The sequence below is a fragment of the Coregonus clupeaformis genome, chromosome 16 (assembly GCF_020615455.1).
Source record: "Coregonus clupeaformis isolate EN_2021a chromosome 16, ASM2061545v1, whole genome shotgun sequence".
Lineage (NCBI taxonomy): Eukaryota > Metazoa > Chordata > Actinopteri > Salmoniformes > Salmonidae > Coregonus > Coregonus clupeaformis.
Window position 1 is genome coordinate 9,490,939 of NC_059207.1, and position 20,914 is coordinate 9,511,852.

General features: G+C 41.0%; 1 protein-coding gene across 1 annotated transcript; it reads left to right on the top strand.

Annotated features, from left to right (window-relative positions):
• Positions 1-14,613: 14,613 nt before the first annotated feature.
• Positions 14,614-20,559, top strand: LOC121584349 (protein-lysine 6-oxidase). The gene is made up of 7 exons (XM_041900182.2): positions 14,614-15,499; positions 15,645-15,753; positions 16,816-16,947; positions 17,981-18,137; positions 18,999-19,094; positions 19,264-19,379; positions 19,659-20,559. Exons 1-7 carry the CDS (start codon positions 14,848-14,850, stop codon positions 19,663-19,665), a joined length of 1,269 nt encoding a protein of 422 aa, XP_041756116.1. The 5' UTR covers positions 14,614-14,847; the 3' UTR covers positions 19,666-20,559.
• The last annotated feature ends 355 nt before the right edge of the window (positions 20,560-20,914 follow it).

Genomic DNA, 20,914 nt, shown 5'->3' on the forward strand with positions numbered 1-20,914 from the left:
ACTACGTAAAAGATTAATGAACGCATTAAATTATGATGTGACGTGCAGTCATATTCAGGTACTGATTGGTCAACAAGCTTATTTGACGCGTCAAATTGTGTTATTTGATGTGTATCTTTTTTGACAAGCGAAGACCCAAACGGCTTTCCATAGTTATTTGACGCGGTCAAATAGTGTTATTTGAGGCCAATCTTTTTTTTGACACTGCAAGACCCAAATGGCGTTCCATACGAATTGGCTTAGATGTGATGGTAGGAAGATTTGAATTTAACATTGAGCTACAACCTGAGACTACTATACAGCGCAACTATAATTCAGAAGGTATATATAATGCTTAACTTGTATTCCTTTTGTATTCCTTTCATATAGACATTATTATTAGGACTAACAACAGGGGGCAGCATTATCTTTACTATGGAGAGTAGCCTAAATCACACGGATGGAGCGATGACACAACAGTACAATATACTGTCATATTTTTTTTTTCACGTAGGGCTCTGTGTTTTGCGCAGTTGTCTGGGGATGGTGCCTGACCATCTGACATAAAAAGAAAGAGGGGACAGTTTGATGAAAAAGCATTAAATAAAGGTTAAAAATCCAGGCATGTCACATGATTGACAAAACACAGAGGGCCTAACGTTTACAACCGAAGGGGCTTCACCTATAAAGGGTATACAGCGCCTTCAGATTGTATTCATACCCCTTGACTTATTCCACAAAAAGCATGAGCTGGTGCACACCCAGAGAACATTATTTAGTGTAGAGTTGCTGACTAACGGAGAATAAACTGTAAGCTATAAAAAAATAAAAATAAATAAAGAGAGTCGCACAATCTATGTATAAACTCCCAGTAATCATTGCTAGACAGCCATTTTCAAGTCTTGCCATCTGGGGTGTCGTGCTGCAGGAGCATGGAGGAGCGGCACTCCCTCACCTTTTTCAATTTGAGAATACACAGTAAAACTATTTCTGGAAAATGTATTCTGATCAATTCTAAATAAATTATATTTAATTACCATGAAAAACGATAGAACGACAAAACAAATAAATATGTAGGCTATAGCAGCCTAGAGCAGGTTTTCCCAAACTCGGTCCTCGGGACCCCAAGGGGTGCAGATTTGTTTTTTTGCCCTAGCACTACACATCTGATTCAAATAATTTACTAATCATCAACCTTTGATAATTTGAATCAGCTGTGTAGTGTTAGGGCAAAAACCAAAACGTGCACCCCTTGGGGTCCCAAAGACCGAGTTTGGGAAACGCTGGACTAGAAGTAAATGGTGGTTTCTTCCCTGTCTTCTCTCTGGCGGTGGCGAGAACGATGAAGAACTGTAGGCTGCACATGTGCACTGCGGAGGCCGGTTGGAGGCTTGACAACTTTGGCCAATCAGAACGTTGAAAAAAAAAAAACATTCACCTTGTCTGCCTTGATGTTCACTAAACTCCATGGACTTGCGCAGTGTAACCCAGAATGACAAATTACCAAATACAATATAGCTCTACCAAGCTATAGTCACCTCCACAGTAAACAATCACACACAAAGACAAGGGGGCAGAGGGAACACTTATACAGGTACTGATGAGGGGATATGAAACCAGGTGTGTGTAATAAACAAGACAAAACAAATGGAATGATGAGATGAGGAGCGGCAGTGGCTAGAAGGCCGGTGACGACGAACGCCGAAGCCTGCCCGAACAAGGAGAGGAGGCAGCTTCGGAGGAAGTCGTGACAGGCTGTAACACAACAAAAATTACTTTCTGAAGGCACTGTAAGTTATTATTGTTATCCAATACACTAAAAATGTATTGATATTTATGCCAGATTATTTATGCCAGATTGTTATACATCTGATGGATTATATTATCATGTCAGCACTATAAGAACATAAGAAGTGTTGGTAATCAGATGTCCCCAAAATAAGCCCCGCACACACTCAGTTTGTACAACTGATGTACAACGCATTTGACAAAATTTGCACAAAAATATTTACACAACTGTTGTGGAGACACCACACGATGGTTGTGTAAAATCAATTGTGTAAAATAAATTTGTGTCGCATCACAAAAATATCACTTATCACAACCATTGAGTCAAATGGACTACCTGAGTGCCTCTTTGTCCATCTGATGTGGCAACGGGATGTGTTGTAGATATACACTGAGTGTACAAAACATTATGAACATCTGCTCTTTCCATGACATAGACTGACCAGGTCAATCCAGGTGAAAGCTATGATCCCTTATTGATGTCATTTGTTAAATCCACTTCAATCAGTATAGATGAAGGGGCGGAGACAGGTTAAAGAAGGATGTTTAAGCCTTGAGGCAATTGAGACATGGATTGTGTATGTGTGCCATTCAGAGGTTGAGTGGGCAAGACAAAATATTGAAGTGCCTTTAAACAGAGTATGGTAGTAGGTGCCAGGCGCACCGGTTTGAGTGTGTCAGGAATTGCAACGCTGCTGGGTTTTTCACTCTCAACAGTTTCCTGTGTGTATCAAGAATGGTCCACCACCCAAAGGACATCCAGCCAACTTGACACAACTGTAGGAAACTTTGGAGTCAACATGGGCCAGCATCACTGTAGAATGCTTTCGACACCTTGTAGTGTCCATGCACCGACGATTTTAGGCTTTTCTGGAGGCAAAAAGCGGTGCAACTCAATATTAGGAAGGTGTTCATAATGTTTTGTCCGCTGTTTTCACATAGCCAGAAAACAACGGCCTCTATAATTCTCTCTGGGGAATCCACAACAAAAATGTGTTTACGTGACAGATGCTTTCATAAGAGTGGCTCTCTGCCTAGGTTTCAGAACAATTTGATCTTCACTCTTCTTCACTCTTCCACCCCAAACCTGTAATTGTTGTTGAAACCACTACTCTTCTTTCTCATGGCCATTTTATGTCTCAAAATGCCTGGCATTAAAAAATGTTGTTTTCTCAACGTGGATTCTCTGCTGCACGTCCACATTCAAGAGCAGACAATAGCATTATATAAGACAGTCCACCTCCTTATGTGATCTGACTAGCTCTACTTCTGTTACTATGAATGGTATCTCATACAGTAACTACCAGCAACTTTACTATTTCACTAACTCTTTTTGTATTTTCAGAAAGTACATTTCAAAGCAACTCATTAAATATAAATGTATTCATATATTGGCAAAATCCCAATGAAACAACATTTTCTGTTCTTTTTTCCCCCATTTAGTAATAGTACAGAGTTAAATGATGTTATGTAAGCTACTGTACCAAATGCACCATTGGCATTAGGTACAGCAGCCCTACAAAACATCAGGGGGCTATTTGTGTTGCTCCACAGGACTAGGAAACTTCTCCTGCTCTTTTATCGGACAATAATGCCCTTTGATGATCCATTGGCCAGAAGCCTGCACGTGGTGGGAGCCACGTAAGCTACAAACAAATAGCTGTGTTCTTCTGGAGCTAGAGGTAATGGTTAAATGAATAGGGTAGCCATGTGATCCTCTGGAGCTAGAGGTAATGGTTAAATGAATAGGGTAGCCATGTGTTCTTCTGGAGCTAGAGGTAATGGTTAAATGAATAGGGTAGCCATGTGTTCCTCTGGAGCTAGAGGTAATGGTTAAATGAATAGGGTAGCCATGTGTTCCTCTGGAGCTAGAGGTAATGGTTAAATGAATAGGGTAGCCATGTGTTCTTCTGGAGCTAGAGGTAATGGTTAAATGAATAGGGTAGCCATGTGTTCTTCTGGAGCTAGAGGTAATGGTTAAATGAATAGGGTAGCCTTGTGTTCCTCTGGAGCTAGAGGTAATGGTTAAATGAATAGGGTAGCCTTGTGTTCCTCTGGAGCTAGAGGTAATGGTTAAATGAATAGGGTAGCCATGTGTGCTTCTGGAGCTAGAGGTAATGAATATGGTAGCCATGATGAGATATACACTTATTGGATCCAGGTTTCACCTCAATACTTATGACCTGGGTAGATTACCCAATCTGATATATTCATCTAAACTGTATGGCTCCCCATGTTAATGGGGATTGGTCTGACTCTGAACCAGCATAGTGCAATGAAAGACCAGAATGTTCTCTTGGTTGTAGTTTTATGGTTTGTGTTCTGTTGTCTTCTGTTCTCTTCTGTTCTCTTCTGTTGTGTTCTGTTGTGTTCTGTTCTCTCTTGTTCTCTTCTGTTGTGTTGTGTTGTGGACTGTTCTCTTCTCTTCTCTTCTGTTGTGTTTTGTGTTTGTGCTCTGCTTTGTGTTCTCCCATCTTGGATATTTTCCTTATCCTTAGTTCCCCCGGTCGTATTTATTTTTATAAAAAGACTTAGGGCAAGGAAAGCCAAGGGAGTCCATGACCAGGGAATAGTTATCTAAAGTATACTGTGATACCGCAGCGTGTCCACAGTACACCGCTTACCTTCAAACGTGTGTTTGATCTACATTATGGATGCTGATGGGTTCTGTGGGTCTGTTTCACAACACCTATAACCATAAGGCGCCGAAGTGGATGGGGTTTCACTGGGGTAGCCCGGAAAGACCTCCCACTGGGCACACACTGGTTGAATCAATTTTGTTTCCACCAGGGGCACAACTTTCACTGGGGATGGGGGACATGTCCCCCCCCACATTCTGAAATTGCATTTTTGTCCCCCCCAGTTTTATTATTGGAATGTGATACAAAAACGAGGCAGTGGTGTGCTTTAGGACCATGCGGACGCCTCCGAGTGGTCGGGTAGGTTGTGTGGAGTGTTTATCCAACTGGATAAAAAATATATATATATATATATGTATGTCGTCCCCCCCACTTCTAAAACCAAAGTTGCGCCCCTGGTTTCCAAGTCGTTTAACCAACATGGAATAAGAGATCCCTGACTTCTGACTACTGGTCACAGGGATCAGGAGCTGATGTGGTTGAGTGATTCATTGTAGCGGCCGGTTGTTTCTTACTTGGAGAACCTGAGTTTTCCATGTGAATAAAGCAGTCTGATGCTGATGTCAGGGGCTGACTGGGACTGGAAATCGTCTCTGGCATTTCTCACACATTGGCCCCCACAGCGGGCCCTTTTTTTAATTCGAGGCCATCACACCGGCCCATTATATTCCTTGAGACCCAAAATATAAAACAGATAATTCTGCGAAAAAACAACAACTAGTTAGACACGCCCATTAGCCTAAAAATGGACCAGTCCATCTGGCATTTCAGGCAAATCCGCCCCTGTCTGATGTGGTCACAGGGAGACAGGTACGTTTTTATAGGAAATCAGCCAGTATAAAAAACGACATTAATGTCAGCGAAATAGCTCTTTGATTTTAAAGTTTAGCCTTGAGTCAGGGAAGACACGTACTATCAATACTTCTCCATATAGAGGTGTTGTTGATCATAATACACGTCAATACTTCTCCAGACAGTAGTGCTGAGCGATTTGTCCTTTTTGAGGTCAGTTCGGTTTTGTTTCGATGATTTAAAAATAATCACAGTTTTCGGTTTCGATCATTCTTTAAAAGATTAAATGCGCTATGCATTATGTGGGTTGAATGCCGTAACAACACAGAATAAAACAATTAATAAAAGTCCCAATATGGTAGTGACTGGCCATTACTGCTTATCAGTTGTTAACCATCCTTTACTCACATTACTTTACTTTAATTAATATTTTTGTTATTATTACATTTATTTTATATGATGACTTTATTATTTCATTCCAAGTCATCATCTCATCTCTATGGAGCTGCTGCCTATGCTGTCTGACTAAATCACTATTTTAGTAGTTCTTCAAAGTAAATAAGGTATACTTTTATAGCTGCTGAATACCAACTATCCATCATTTAGATCATGTATTTTCAGGTAGAGAGACTTAGCAAAGCAACTGCTCTCTTTCCCTGTATCCCTCTCTATCTGCATTCTTCTGTCTCTTACTGTATCCCTCTCTATCTGCATTCTTCTGTCTCTTACTGTATCCCTCTCTATCGGCATTCTTATGTCTTACTGTATCCCTCTCTATCGGCATTCTTCTGTCTCTTACTGTATCCCTCTCTATCTGCATTCTTCTGTCTTACTGTATCCCTCTCTATCTGCATTATTCTGTCTCTTTTACTGTATCCCTCTCTATCTGCATTCTTATGTCTTACTGTATCCCTCTGTATCAGCATTCTTCTGTCTCTTACTGTATCCCTCTCTATCTGCATTCTTCTGTCTTACTGTATCCCTCTCTATCGGCATTCTTATGTCTTACTGTATCCCTCTGTATCAGCATTCTTCTGTCTCTTACTGTATCCCTCTCTATCGGCATTCTTCTGTCTTACTGTATCCCTCTCTATCGGCATTCTTATGTCTTACTGTATCCCTCTGTATCAGCATTCTTCTGTCTCTTACTGTATCCCTCTCTATCGGCATTCTTCTGTCTTACTGTATCCCTCTCTATCGGCATTCTTATGTCTTACTGTATCCCTCTATATCAGCATTATTCTGTCTCTTACTGTATCCCTCTCTATCGGCATTCTTCTGTCTTACTGTATCCCTCTCTATCGGCATTCTTCTGTCTTCCTGTATCCCTCTCTATCAGCATTCTTCTGTCTTACTGTATCCCTCTCTATCGGCATTCTTCTGTCTCATTTACTGTATCCCTCTCTATCGGCATTCTTCTGTCTCATTTACTGTATCCCTCTCTATCGTCATTCTTATGTCTTACTGTATCCCTCTCTATCGGCATTCTTCTGTCTTACTGTATCCCTCTCTATCGGCATTCTTATGTCTTACTGTATCCCTCTCTATTGGCATTCATCTGTCTTACTCTATCCCTCTCTATCAGCATTCTTCTGTCTCATTTACTGTATCCCTCTCTATCGGCATTCTTCTGTCTTACTGTATCCCTCTCTATCGGCATTCTTCTGTCTTACTGTATCCCTCTCTATCGGCATTCTTCTGTCTCATTTACTGTATCCCTCTCTATCGGCATTCTTCTGTCTTACTGTATCCCTCTCTATCGGCATTCTTCTGTCTCATTTACTGTATCCCTCTCTATCGGCATTCTTCTGTCTCATTTACTGTATCCCTCTCTATCGGCATTCTTCTGTCTTACTGTATCCCTCTCTATCGGCATTCTTCTGTCTTATTTACTGTATCCCTCTCTATCTGCATTCTTCTGTCTCATTTACTGTATCCCTCTCTATCGGCATTCTTCTGTCTTACTGTATCCCTCTCTATCGGCATTCTTCTGTCTCATTTACTGTATCCCTCTCTATCGGCATTCTTCTGTCTTACTGTATCCCTCTCTATCGGCATTCTTCTGTCTCATTTACTGTATCCCTCTCTATCGGCATTCTTCTGTCTTACTGTATCCCTCTCTATCGGCATTCTTCTGTCTTACTGTATCCCTCTCTATCTGCATTCTTCTGTCTCTTACTGTATCCCTCTCTATCGGCATTCTTCTGTCTTACTGTATCCCTCTCTATCGGCATTCTTATGTCTTACTGTATCCCTCTCTATCGGCATTCTTCTGTCTCTTACTGTATCCCTCTCTATCGGCATTCTTCTGTCTTACTGTATCCCTCTCTATCGGCATTCTTCTGTCTTACTGTATCCCTCTCTATCTGCATTCTTCTGTCTCATTTACTGTATCCCTCTCTATCGGCATTCTTCTGTCTTACTGTATCCCTCTCTATCGGCATTCTTCTGTCTTACTGTATCCCTCTCTATCTGCATTCTTCTGTCTCATTTACTGTATCCCTCTCTATCTGCATTCTTCTGTCTCATTTACTGTATCCCTCTCTGTCTGCATTCTTATGTCTTACTGTATCCCTCTCTATCTGCATTCTTCTGTCTTACTGTATCCCTCTCTATCGGCATTCTTCTGTCTCTTACTGTATCCCTCTCTATCGGCATTCTTCTCTCTTACTGTATCCCTCTCTATCGGCATTCTTCTGTCTTGCTGTATCCCTCTCTATCGGCATTCTTCTGTCTCATTTACTGTATCCCTCTGTATCAGCATTCTTCTGTCTTACTGTATCCCTCTCTATCAGCATTCTTTTGTCTCATTTACTGTATCCCTCTCTATCGGCATTCTTCTGTCTCATTTACTGTATCCCTCTCTATCGGCATTCTTCTGTCTTACTGTATCCCTCTCTATCAGCATTCTTCTGTCTCTTACTGTATCCCTCTCTATCGGCATTCTTCTGTCTTACTGTATCCCTCTCTATCTGCATTCTTATGTCTTACTGTATCCCTCTGTATCAGCATTCTTCTGTCTCTTACTGTATCCCTCTCTATCGGCATTCTTCTGTCTTACTGTATCCCTCTCTATCGGCATTCTTATGTCTTACTGTATCCCTCTGTATCAGCATTATTCTGTCTCTTACTGTATCCCTCTGTAACAGCATTCTTCTGTTTTACTGTATCCCTCTCTATCAGCATTCTTCTGTCTCATTTACTGTATCCCTCTCTATCGGCATTCTTCTGTCTCATTTACTGTATCCCTCTCTATCGGCATTCTTCTATGTCTTTTACTGTATCCCTCTCTATCAGCATTCTTCTGTCTCTTACTGTATCCCTCTCTATCGGCATTCTTCTGTCTTACTGTATCCCTCTCTATCGGCATTCTTATGTCTTACTGTATCCCTCTGTATCAGCATTCTTCTGTCTCTTACTGTATCCCTCTCTATCGGCATTCTTCTGTCTTACTGTATCCCTCTCTATCGGCATTCTTATGTCTTACTGTATCCCTCTGTATCAGCATTATTCTGTCTCTTACTGTATCCCTCTGTATCAGCATTCTTCTGTCTTACTGTATCCCTCTCTATCAGCATTCTTCTGTCTCATTTACTGTATCCCTCTCTATCGGCATTCTTCTGTCTCATTTACTGTATCCCTCTCTATCGGCATTCTTCTGTCTCTTTTACTGTATCCCTCTCTATCAGCATTCTTCTGTCTCTTACTGTATCCCTCTCTATCGGCATTCTTCTGTCTTCCTGTATCCCTCTCTATCGGCATTCTTCTGTCTTACTGTATCCCTCTCTATCGGCATTCTTCTGTCTCATTTACTGTATCCCTCTCTATCGGCATTCTTCTGTCTCATTTACTGTATCCCTCTCTATCGACATTCTTCTGTCTCTTTTACTGTATTCCTCTCTATCAGCATTCTTCTGTGTTCCTGTATCCCTCTCTATCTGCAGTTTTCTGTCTCTTACTGTAAAGAAACAGACAGATAAGTAGACGCGAAATGGATTATTGTCATTGTAGTTAATTCGGCCTGTTGGAAACTACAACTCCCGACTACATCGCACAGTTCGGGCTTCATCTGATCTATCTCTAGAGAAACTGTGCAATGTGGGCACTGAGCTCACAGAAAAAAAATGAATGAAATGGAATTCAAATAATTGAACCTACATTGGTCAATTTGTGGTTTAAAAACTGAAAAATAATTGGTGAATGGTTCAGCACTACCAGCCAGAAGTGTTGCTGATCATCATGCACTTACAGTGCCTTCAGAAAGTATTCAGACCCCTTGACTTTTTCCACATTTTCTTACGTTACAGACCTATTCTAAAATGGATTCTTATGTTACAGACTTATTCTAAAAATCCTCAGAAATCTACACACAATACCCCATAATGACAAAGCGAAAACAGGGTTTTAGACATTTTTGCAAAATTATTAAAAATAAAAAACAGAAATAGCTTTTTTACATTAGTATTCAGACCCTTTGCTATGAGACTCGAAATTGAGCTCAGGTGCATCGTGTTTCCATTGATCATCCTGGAGATGTTTCTACAACTTGATTGGAGTCCACCTGTGGTAAATTCAATTGATTGGACATGATTTCGAAAGGCACACACCTGTCTATATAAGTTCCCACAGTTGACAGTGCATGTCAGAGCAAAAAACAAGCCATGAGATCGAAGGAATTGTCCGTAGAGCTCCGAGACAGGATTGTGTCGAGGCACAGATCTGGGGAAGGGTACCAAAAAATGTCTGCAGCATTGAAAGTCCCCAAGAACACAGTGGCCTCCATCATTCTTAAATGGAAGAAGTTTGGAACCACCAAGACTCTTCCTAGAGCTGGCCGCCCAGTCAAACTGAGCAATCCGGGAGAAGGGCCTTGGTCAGGGAGGTGAACAGAGCAAAGTACAGAGAGATCCTTGATGAAAACCTGCTCCAGAGCGCTCAGGACCTCAGACTGGGGCTAAGGTTCACCTTCCAACAGGACAATGACCCTAAGCACACAGCCAAGACAATTCTGAATGTCCTTGAGTGGCCCAGCCAGAGCCCGGACTTGAACCTGATCAAACATCTCTGGAGAGACCTGAGAATAGTTGTGCAGCAATGCTCCCCATTCAACCTGACAGAGCTTGAGAGGATCTGCAGAGAAGAATGGGAGAAACTACCCAAATACAGGTGTGCCAAGCTTGTAGCATCATACCCAAGAAGACTTGAGGCTGTAATAGCTGCCAAAGGTGCTTCAACAAAGTACTGAGTAAAGAGTCTGAATACCTATGTAAATGTCATATTTCAGTATTTTCTTTTGTTGATAGATTAGCAAACATTTCTAAAAATCTGTTTTTGCTTTGTCATTATGGGGTATTGTGTGTAGATTGATTAGAGGAAAAAACGAATTAATAAATTTTTGAATAAGGCTGTAACGTAACAAAATGTGGAAAATGTCAAGGGGTCTGAATATATTCCCAATGCACTGTAATCTCCTTAAAGCACCATCGACACCTCATAACTATCATCATTATGTCCAGCTTTTAGCTTTTAATTTGAAAGGTTTTCAATTTCATAAAATGGACGAGCGAGGTGTACGCCTTTATTCTTTATTGTACAAAGTCCTCACAAATGTTTTACAGGCACTGATAATGGTAAAAGCATTCCCATTGTGTCAGTTTTCCATTGACTTTATGTGTCCTGTAAGAGACAGGCCGCCCGCGGGCCCAGAAGGAGAGCTGCCTCATTATAGAAGGTGATTAAAGTGTTGGGGCTGAATGTGGGACACCTGCAACTCATTGAAATGAGACCCGGCTACCTTGTATATTTAGAAGGAAATGCCTAACATACGATAAAGTTGGTTCCCTTTGATCTTTACGCAGATGCTATAAAACGCGTCTTGTTCAGTCGTCTCACTTTTTTTTGTTAAGTGCAGAGGCATGGTAGAACTCTTAAAATGGGCTACTGCAGGTTCTGATTTTGGGGGAAGATTTATTCCATGTAGTGGTCTTATTTAGTGCGGTCAGTAGGTCCACTTTAATAGGAACATGGACACTGTCGTTTGTGTTGATGTTTTTATCTGCATGTAAGGTATTGAAAACTGCATCCTGTCTTACATCAGCAATATACACTGAGGATACAAAACATTAAAAATCCAGGTGAAAGCTATGTAAGGTCCTTTATTGATGTCACGTGTTTAAATCCACTTCAATCAGTGTAGGTGAAGGAGAGGAGACAGGTTAAAGAAGGATTTTTAAGCCTTAAAACATGGATTGTGTATGTCTGCCATTCAGAGGTTGAGTGGGCAAGACAAAATATTTAAGTGCCTTTAAACGGGGTATGGTAGTACAGTGCATTCGGAAAGTATTCAGACCCCCTTCACCTTTTCCACATTTTGTTACGTTACAGCCTTATTCTAAAATTGATTAAATAATTAGTTTTCCTCATCAGTCTACACACAATTCCCCATAACGACAAAGCGAAAACAGGTTTCTAGAAATGAAGGTCCCCAAGAACACAGTGGCCTCCATCATTCTTAAATCGAAGAAGTTTGGAACCACCAAGACTCTTCCTAGAGCTGGTCGCCCGGCCAAACTAAGCAATCGGGGGAGAAGGGCCTTGGTCAGGGAGGTGACCAAGAACCCGATGGTCACTCTGACAGAGCTCCAGAGTTCCTCTGTGGAGGTTTGAGAACCTTCCAGAAGGACAACCATCTCTGCAGCACTCCACCAATCAGGCCTTCTGGTAGTGGCCAGATGGAAACCACTCCTCAGTAAAAGGCACATGACTGCCCGCTTGTAGTTTGCCAAAAGGCACCTAAAGACTCTCAGACCATGAGAAAGATTTTCTGGTCAAGATTGAACTTTTTGGCCTGAATGCCAAGCGTCACGTCTGGAGGAAACCAGGCACCGCTCATCAGCTGGCCAATACCATCCCTACGGTGAAGCATGGTGGTGGCAGCATCCTGCTGTGCGGATGTTTTTCAGCGGCAGGGACTGGGACACTTTTCAGGATTGAGGGAAAGTACAGAGAGGTCCTTGATGAAAACCTGCTCCTGAGCACTCAGGACCTCAGACTGGGGCGAAGGTTCACCTTCCAACAGGACAACGACCCTAAGCACACAGCCAAGACAACGCAGGAGTGGCTTCGGGACAAGTCTCTGAATGTCCTTGAGTGGCCCAGCCAGAGCCCGGACTTGAACCCGATCTACCATCTCTGGAGAGACCTGTAAAATAGCTGTGCAGCAATGCTCCCCATCCAACCTGACAGAGCTTGAGAGGATCTGCAGAGAAGAATGGGAGAAACTACCCAAATACAGGTGTGCCAAGCTTGTAGCGTCATACCCATGAAGACTCAAGGCTGTAATCGCGGCCAAAGGTGCTTCAACATAGAGATCTGAATACAGTTTTTTTATTTGTATACATTTGAACAAAAAAATCTAAAAACCTGTTTTTGCTTTGTCATTATCGGGTATTGTCAGTAGATTGATGAGGGGGAAAAACAATTTAATCAATTTTAAAATAAGGCTGTTATGTAACAAAATGTGGAAAAGGTGAAGGGGTCTGAATACTTTCCGAATGCACTGCAGTTGCCAGGCACGCCGGTTGGTGTCAAGAACTGCAAAGCTTCTGGGTTTGTCACGCTCAACAGTTTCCGGTGTGTATCAGTGTATGTAGATATGTTGTGTTACCCAATTGAATGAATCAACAAGTAGCACAAATAGAGAGATATGACCTCTAAATGTCCATTCAGACCGGGTATGCAAATGAAATAATTAATGTAAGTTTGTGCAAAGCCAATGGTTGAGATTGCAGATAATATGGATTGGTTAGTAGTCAATAGTGTAAGACTCAGAATATCCACCATGTACTGAACAGTACTGGTACTGTGGCAGCCATGTTCTCTTGTTATGGGGGGTAAACCTCTAAAATGGGGATAAACTCTAAAACGGGGGTAATTCTCTAAAACGGGGGTAAACTCTAAAACGGGGGTAATCTCTAAAACGGGGATAACCTCTAAAATGGGGGTTACCTCTAACACGGGGGTAACCTCTAAAACGGGGATAACCTCTTCAAGGGGGATAACCTCTAAAAGGGGGATAACCTCTAAAAGTGGAATTTTCTACTAAGTGCCTCAATTTCAGGATGTTAAAGCATCCCGAGCTTCTCAGTAGGGGTTAGAAATGAGAACTATGAAATAAAGGCTATAGAAGTTACCAGAACAGTCTATTAGAAAATAGCCTACTTTCTCACGAATGATACTTAGCCTACTGAATCGTTTATTTAAAATTGTATCAAGGACTAAGAGAAGGTAATTTGTTGCTATAGGAGCAAAAGTGTCACAGGCCTACAAGATCAATAAAGCAAAGGAAGACAACGCATAACCATCAAGGTTTGGAAATCAGCTCACCATGAAGGGCAGCCAAAAACTACTGTGTGAGTGAGGGAACACCACTAATTATATCTGACTAAAAAAGGGTGAAAGGTATTGAGAGAGCGAGAACAAAGAAACAAATCTTACATAAGTCAACAACAATTCTCAGAGCTCAAGCTGATTTTGATCAATCCTCTTTCACCTAAAAACAGACTATGTATTGTCTTTCAAAATGTACTACAAAATCTTCTGAAATATCTGAAAAGCAAAACTACTATTTTTCATAATGTAGAGAATTTTTGTTGCCTGTGAATAGGCGGAACAACATTTATTGTAAGGCTATACTTGTATTATAAAACCGGACTTATCTTGCACCACTGACACCCTTAATGTCAGAGGAAGTCCCAAAAAATGGTCAAAGACTCCAGTCACCCAAGTCATAGACTGTTCTCTCTGCTACCGCACTGCAAGCGGTACCGGAGCGCCAGGTCTAGGTCCAAAAGGCTCCTTAACAGCTTCTACCCCCAAGCTATAAGACGGCTGAACAATTAATAAAATGGCCATCCAGACTATTAAGATTGCCCCCCCCCCTTGTTTTTACAATGCTGCTACTCGTTGTTTATTATCCATGCAGAGTCACTTTACCCATTTTACATTTTACATTTTAGTCATTTAGCAGACGCTCTTATCCAGAGCGACTTACACCTACCTATATGTCCAAATTACGTCGATTAACCTGTTCCCCCGCACATTGACTCGGTACTGGTACCGCCTGTATATAACCTCCTTATTGTTATGTAATTGTATTGTCTTACTTTTTATTTTATTTTTTACTGTAGTTTATTTAGTAAATATTTTCTTAACTCAATTTCTTGAACTGCATTGTTGGTTAAGGGCTTGTAAGTAAGCATTTCACGGTAAGGTCTACACCTGTTGTATCCGGCGTGTGACAAATACATTTTGATTTGATTTAATAAGAATTCATTGCACGTGACGTGCCCGTGCTAATGCCAACCACTTCCACTTCCTCGGCAGCGCGCATGCCGGTATCACTTGTGTAACTGTTTCTGAAACGTTAAAACTCACACCCCTCCTTCACACTCCACAAACTGTCTTGCGCGTTCAAGATGCGAGATTGCCTGAGAAATAGTTCCTCTCACTATAGGCCTAAATTTGATTCTGCTCGGTTAGTGAGAAAACATTCTCCAAATTCTGCTTCCTAACAAATTATATTTTATTTTGTATTTCGCATGTGGATATATCATTCACCTCATTAATATTAGTTTATTTGATTAGGATAATGAGGGGTCTTGGCTTTGAAGCCTGTTTATTGTCGTTGACACAGCTATGCATCCTCAGTTGTATATTGCAAACAGTTCTTACACAGGATGCCTCGCCATCAGCAGCTTTAAGGCAGAGAATGCAATGGCAACAAAACGGCCAGGTGTTTAGTATACTCAGCCACGGTTCCGAATATCAGCCATCGGGCCGAAGAGACCGAAAAACTGGTTCAGCTCAACGGAATCCCATAGTTGTCGTTAGCAACAATAATGAGACGGCTGAAGAGACGAACGTGCACAGATACCCCGCGCCAAGAGGCTCTCCAAGGCGGCCAGCGCCGGGTGCGCATTTACGCACAACGCGTCGACATCCCAATGGGGTGATTAGGTATGAAAGACCCCAAGAGAGCCGGGAGACTGCTTCAAGACCTGGTCATGATGCAGGCGATGGATCAAATCCCACCGAAGACAAACCCACATCCACTAACTCTCCACCACTGACCAATTTGAGAAGAGAGAATATGATGGTTGGAGATGACCCGAACAACCCCTATAAATCCATTGGTTACAATCCCTATAATCCCTACTATAATTATTATGATGCTTACTACAGACCTAGAGCCAGAAGCACTGAGCCACATGGTTATGGCACAAGTTATCATCAACATGGAGGTAAGTGCAATATTTCCCTTCCAGTAATTCACTTTTTTAAATTGATTTTTTTCTTCACATTTGTATGGCATTTTATTCCAATTCATTTTTTTAACAGCATGCATAAGGCTACTTAATAATATTGCATTTGTTACATGATCGACAGGTCTCCCTGACTTGGTGCCAGACCCATACTATATTCAAGTTTCCTCCTATGTCCAGAGGTCGCCCATGTACAATCTGAGATGTGCAGCTGAGGAAGGTTGCCTCGCAAGGTATTCTCATACGGCAGTGACATTCCAATCTACACTGAGTGTACAAAACATTAAGAACACCTTCTCTTTCCATGACAGACTGACCAGGTGAATCCAGGTGAAAGCTAATATCCCTTATTGATGTCACTTGTTAAATCCACTTCAGTCAGTGTAGATGAAGGGGAGGAGACGGGTTAAAGAAGGATTTTTAAGCCTTGAGACAATTGAGACATGGATTGTGTGTGTGTGCTATTCAAAGGGTGAATGGGTAAGACAAAAATATTTAAGTGCCTTTGAACGGGGTATGGTAGTAGGTGCCAGGCGCACCGGTTTGAGTGTGTCAAGAACTGCAACGCTGCTGGGTTTTCCACGCTCAACAGTTTCCCGTGTGTATCAACAATAGGTCCACCACCCAAAGGACATGCAGCTTAACACCTTGTAGAGTCCATGCCCCGATGAATGAGGCCGTTCTGAGGGCAAAAGGGTGTTCTTAATGTATTGTCCACTCAGTGCATATAGCCACTGGTTTTTACTTTTTAATGTCCAGCCATCAATATTCAAATGACTCAGCTTTTAGACGTGTATGTGTGTGCTGAACTCCAATGTAAAGAAGCCTCTGATTACAGTGGTTTAAGGTATATTCAAGCTTTTTATTAGACGGATTAGAAATTACACAAGAGAGATATAGCTGTGGAGAGGAAAGTTGTTAGGGTAAACCAGGGATTGAACCGCTGGTTTCCGGTGGGAAGTTGTGTGTATGTGTTGAGTGTTACCGCTCAGTCAGGGTTCTGCCACGTATCACAGTAGTTAAACCCATCAGAAGCCTATAGTAGCATATACTGTATATTCATTAAACGTAGTAACCAATAGAGCCAGACTCCAGTTTCCTTTCAGGAGTTCTAAAAGGACATTTAGGAGTAGTTAATCATAAAGAATATGGGTCAGGAATGATTGGACTAATTGGACTGGAGTCCCTGGAATGTGAAAAGTTGAAAAAAATTAATGAATTGATGCATAAATGAAAGTGCATTACCATATGAACTATTTGAATGTCTAAGACCAGATGTTTTGTGACGGGGACAGTTCTGCTCAGGGCGTGGCAGATTACGACACCCGGGTGCTGCTGCGGTTCCCCCAGCGCGTGAAGAACCAGGGCACTGCTGACTTCCTGCCCAGCAAACCTCGCTACGCCTGGGAATGGCACAGCTGCCATCAGTGAGTAATGGACATGGATGCATAAAGATGGATAAATACATATATTCATATTCAGAGATTCAGATTAAAGATTCAGATCAACTTTATTATCCCACCAGGGGGAAATTCATTTGGTCATGTGCTTAAAAAAGACAGTACATAAAACATGAAAACACAGAAACTACACAAAATAATTCATACAAAGGGCTATAGCTAGACATTTAAAGTGAAAGTGCAATCTGCTGTATAATGGAGGGACCAACAGACGATCTATCATACAGCCTAATGGCTGTTGGAATAAAACAGTCCCCATATCTATCTGTTTTCATTTTTTTTTAAAGAAGTCTCTTTCCCCTTGTCCGACTGCTGCTGTGATTGAAATTTGAGTGAAGGGGATGAGTACTGTCCTGTAAAATGCTTTCAAGTTTTAGAAGGATGAGTTTTGTGGCTGATTCTTGATCTATACCAATTATCCTTCCCGTCGTCTTAATCAAGTGCTGAAGCTTGACTTGGTCTTGCACTCGCATGTTTCCGAACACGCATATCAGACCAAAGGACAGCACACTCTGCAGGACAGATTTATAGAACATTTGTAAGATGTGGCGGTCGACATTAAAATGGTTCAGTTTGCATAAAACTTAAGTCTATTGTCATTGCATCAGTAGGCTACAGATAGTCCCACCTTTTCAATATCTTTGGAGCAAACATCCAACTCAAACATCCAACTCAAAACGCATCATCATCATCATCACAGTTTTTTCTCTGTACTGAAAGTGCTCTTTCTTGAAAATTTGGCTGCTGACATGCAACATTTTGGGGAATTGTATTAACAGTGGACTAATGAACAAAAATACTAAAATATAGATGTTGATGTTACTATCCCTTTAAGACAGGCTTCTATTAGCCTGTACAGTTTTACAGGCATGGGGCATGGTGGAGAGTGCTCTCAACAGATCTAGGCTATTAGCGCGCTTGCAATACCAACATTGAAAGTGGTGCATTGAGAGTCTGTTGTGGTCTGGTCATTGATGTGAATATGGTCCATGTATTCCAGTCACTTCCACAGCATGGATGAGTTCAGCCTGTATGAGCTGCTGGAGACAGGCTCCGAGAGACGCGTGGCCGAGGGACACAAGGCCAGCTTCTGTCTGGAGGACACGTCATGTGACCCTGGATACTACAGACGCTTCGCCTGCACGTCTCACACGCAGGTCTGTTGTTACTGTAGCCTGTATCCCACATTGCATCCTATTCCCTATTTAGTGCACTGCTTTTTTATCGTGTCCCAAAGGGCTCTGGTCAAAAGTAGTGCACCGTGTAGGGAATAGGGTGACATGTGTGGCGCAATCCTGTGATCATCACCTTACGCTCCACTATAATACTAGCTCATTACACAGCATGCAATATGTGTTTCCATCACACAGCACAATGGGAGAAAAAAAAAACTGGTGGAATCAACATTGTTTCCACGTCATTTAAACCCAAATAAATCTGTGACGATGTTGAATCAACGTGGAAAACTGATTGGATTTGCAAAAAAGTCATCAATTTAAGGGAATCATTATTTTTTTGACCCAACTTTTAACCTAAATCCAATGACATGGTGACATTTGTTGTTGATTTCACGTTGAATTTACGTTAGATGACTACTCAACCAAAACTAGGCGTTGAAATGACGTACTGAATGTGCCCAGTGTGAAGAGAGGCCTGGCTATAAACATTAGTTTGCATCTGAGAGCTTTCACCATTCAATAGTAAAGACAAAACCGGATCGGGCTCAATGGAGTATAATGTATTGTATATTTTTATTCATTGTTGTTGTGCTAGCCTGGTCCCAGATCTGTTTGTGTTGTTGTGCTAGCCTGGTCCCAGATCTGTTTGTGTTGTTGTGCTAGCCTGGTCCCAGATCTGTTTGTGTTGTTGAGCTAGCCTGGTCCCAGATCTGCTTGTGCTATCATGTCAACCCATGCCAAGTGACAAGGAGTTGACATGATAGCACAAAGAGATCTGGGACCAGGCTATTTTGAACCGGTCGTTGGTTGAATCTCTTTGTCTTGGGTTGATTGTTTTAGGGTTTGAGTCCTGGATGCTATGACACCTATAATGCCGATATTGACTGTCAGTGGATTGACATTACTGATGTGACGCCTGGGAAGTATATCCTTAAGGTTTGTTACCGTTTTTTCTTCTTCTATAGTATTAGCTAAGGAGGTTTATTTCCTGTTCATACTGTATGCTATTGATAAACATGTTTGATATTACTGTCCAAATTCAACCTATTGTAGCAATGTGATGTGAATGATTCCTAACGTTATACTTTATGCCTGTTTGTTCCAGATCACTGTAAACCCAGGTCACCAGGTTCCAGAGTCCAACTTTGACAATAATATTGTCCGTTGTAGTATTCAGTACAGCGGCACCTCTGTCCAGGTTTCAGGGTGTACTGTTACATCGTGAGTGCCGTCTTTTGTCCATTTTGGGGAATACTCAAAAAAATACTACTGTATACCAGAAATACTACACCGAGGGTGAATCTGTCCTTCATTCCTTGTGTCCCGACTCATCCTATCCTTCTCAAAGCACCTTGTAGCAGAAGACCTGAGGTTCCGGCCCCTCAGAGGAGGAACTTCAGTACCAAGGAGAGAGGACACAAGGAATCAAAGATTTACCTCCTTAAAATAAAATACTGCAAATGATTTCTGGCATGATGTGTTTTCCTTATATCTACCCAGGTACTAACAAAGGAAACACCACCAAAGAAGCTCTACGATGATTTGCAAAACGAGACAACAAGCAACATGGACTGACAATGAAATATGAAGACATTATTGTTTGCAATATTTATTGGTCTGAGTCCCGCAAAGCGTTTAATTTTTTTCTTTATTTTTAATTTCTCTTCTTTAAACTTTATGAATATTCCTGGTTTAAACAATATATCATATTACAGTATTCACAATTTTTAGAAAGCATAAATGTGAGAAGTTGATAGAGACAAAGGTCACACAAAGGTCATGGATGAGAAATAAATACTGTAGTAAGCATTTCACTGTTGACGAAGCATGTGACAAATAACATTCCATTTGATTTGAAATTTGATTTGATTTGATCTTCACAAGCATGATTTTGTTTCGAGTGCTGAAAGGTTTGAATGATTTGTTGTGAGATACATTAAATTATTGTTTAGGTGCTAATTTAAGACTGTTACTGTATGGAAGTTGTAGTATTATGGATATATTTAAATCAAACATTTCCATTTTAAACAATGTTTACATGCACGTGAATAATATTGGTGCTACATTACTTGCGTTATGTAATAAATATTGGTGCTACATTTTGAGACTGGAGGAAAGTTAAAATATTTGTTTTATTGGGTCTGTAACGAATGATTTACTTGTTTGTGTATATACATTTACATTTTTGTCATTTAGCAGATGCTCTTATCAAGAGCGACTTACAGTAGTGAGTGCATTTTTGATTTTTTCATACAGGTAACAAAACATACTCTTTTAAGCTAGAACTCTTTAAATTCAAACATACATTTTGCCGGGCTCATGTGCTAGTGTTCCATTCATGATACAACACAAAGATCCGCAAATGTATTGTGAATGCAATTTAAATAAAGTTTGGATTTGATTTGGCATTGCATTTTTTTTATTGTCCCAATATTTGTAGAGAGAAATAGACAGTGTAAAAACAATAACATTATTAAAAAAGGTCAGTCCTACCAAATCATGTCACATTTTTTATCATTCAGCGACGTGGACTATACTTAGAAAAACTGTGGCAGTCGCCCAGTAGCATAATTAAACATATTTTACCAAACCTGTTAATTATTAGTCTTAACTAATTCAAATTAATTATCAAAATCTGTTTTTTTAAATAATCGCAGGAATGCCAATTGCAGTTGCTTGACTATTTTCCATGTTCAAGATCACCAGGGCAAAATAGCAAAAAAAAAGTTCAAGACATGATAATATTGGATGAATAG

What these genes read in the sequence shown, in the direction of transcription:
- LOC121584349 (XM_041900182.2), top strand. Translation starts at nt 14,848, where the DNA reads ATGAGGGGTCTTGGCTTTGAAGCCTGTTTATTGTCGTTGACACAGCTA. An exon ending in CCTGCACGTCTCACACGCAG is followed by an intron (nt 18,138 to 18,998) that starts GTCTGTTGTTAC and finishes TGATTGTTTTAG; the next exon opens with GGTTTGAGTCCTGGATGCTA. An exon ending in CTGGGAAGTATATCCTTAAG is followed by an intron (nt 19,095 to 19,263) that starts GTTTGTTACCGT and finishes TGTTTGTTCCAG; the next exon opens with ATCACTGTAAACCCAGGTCA.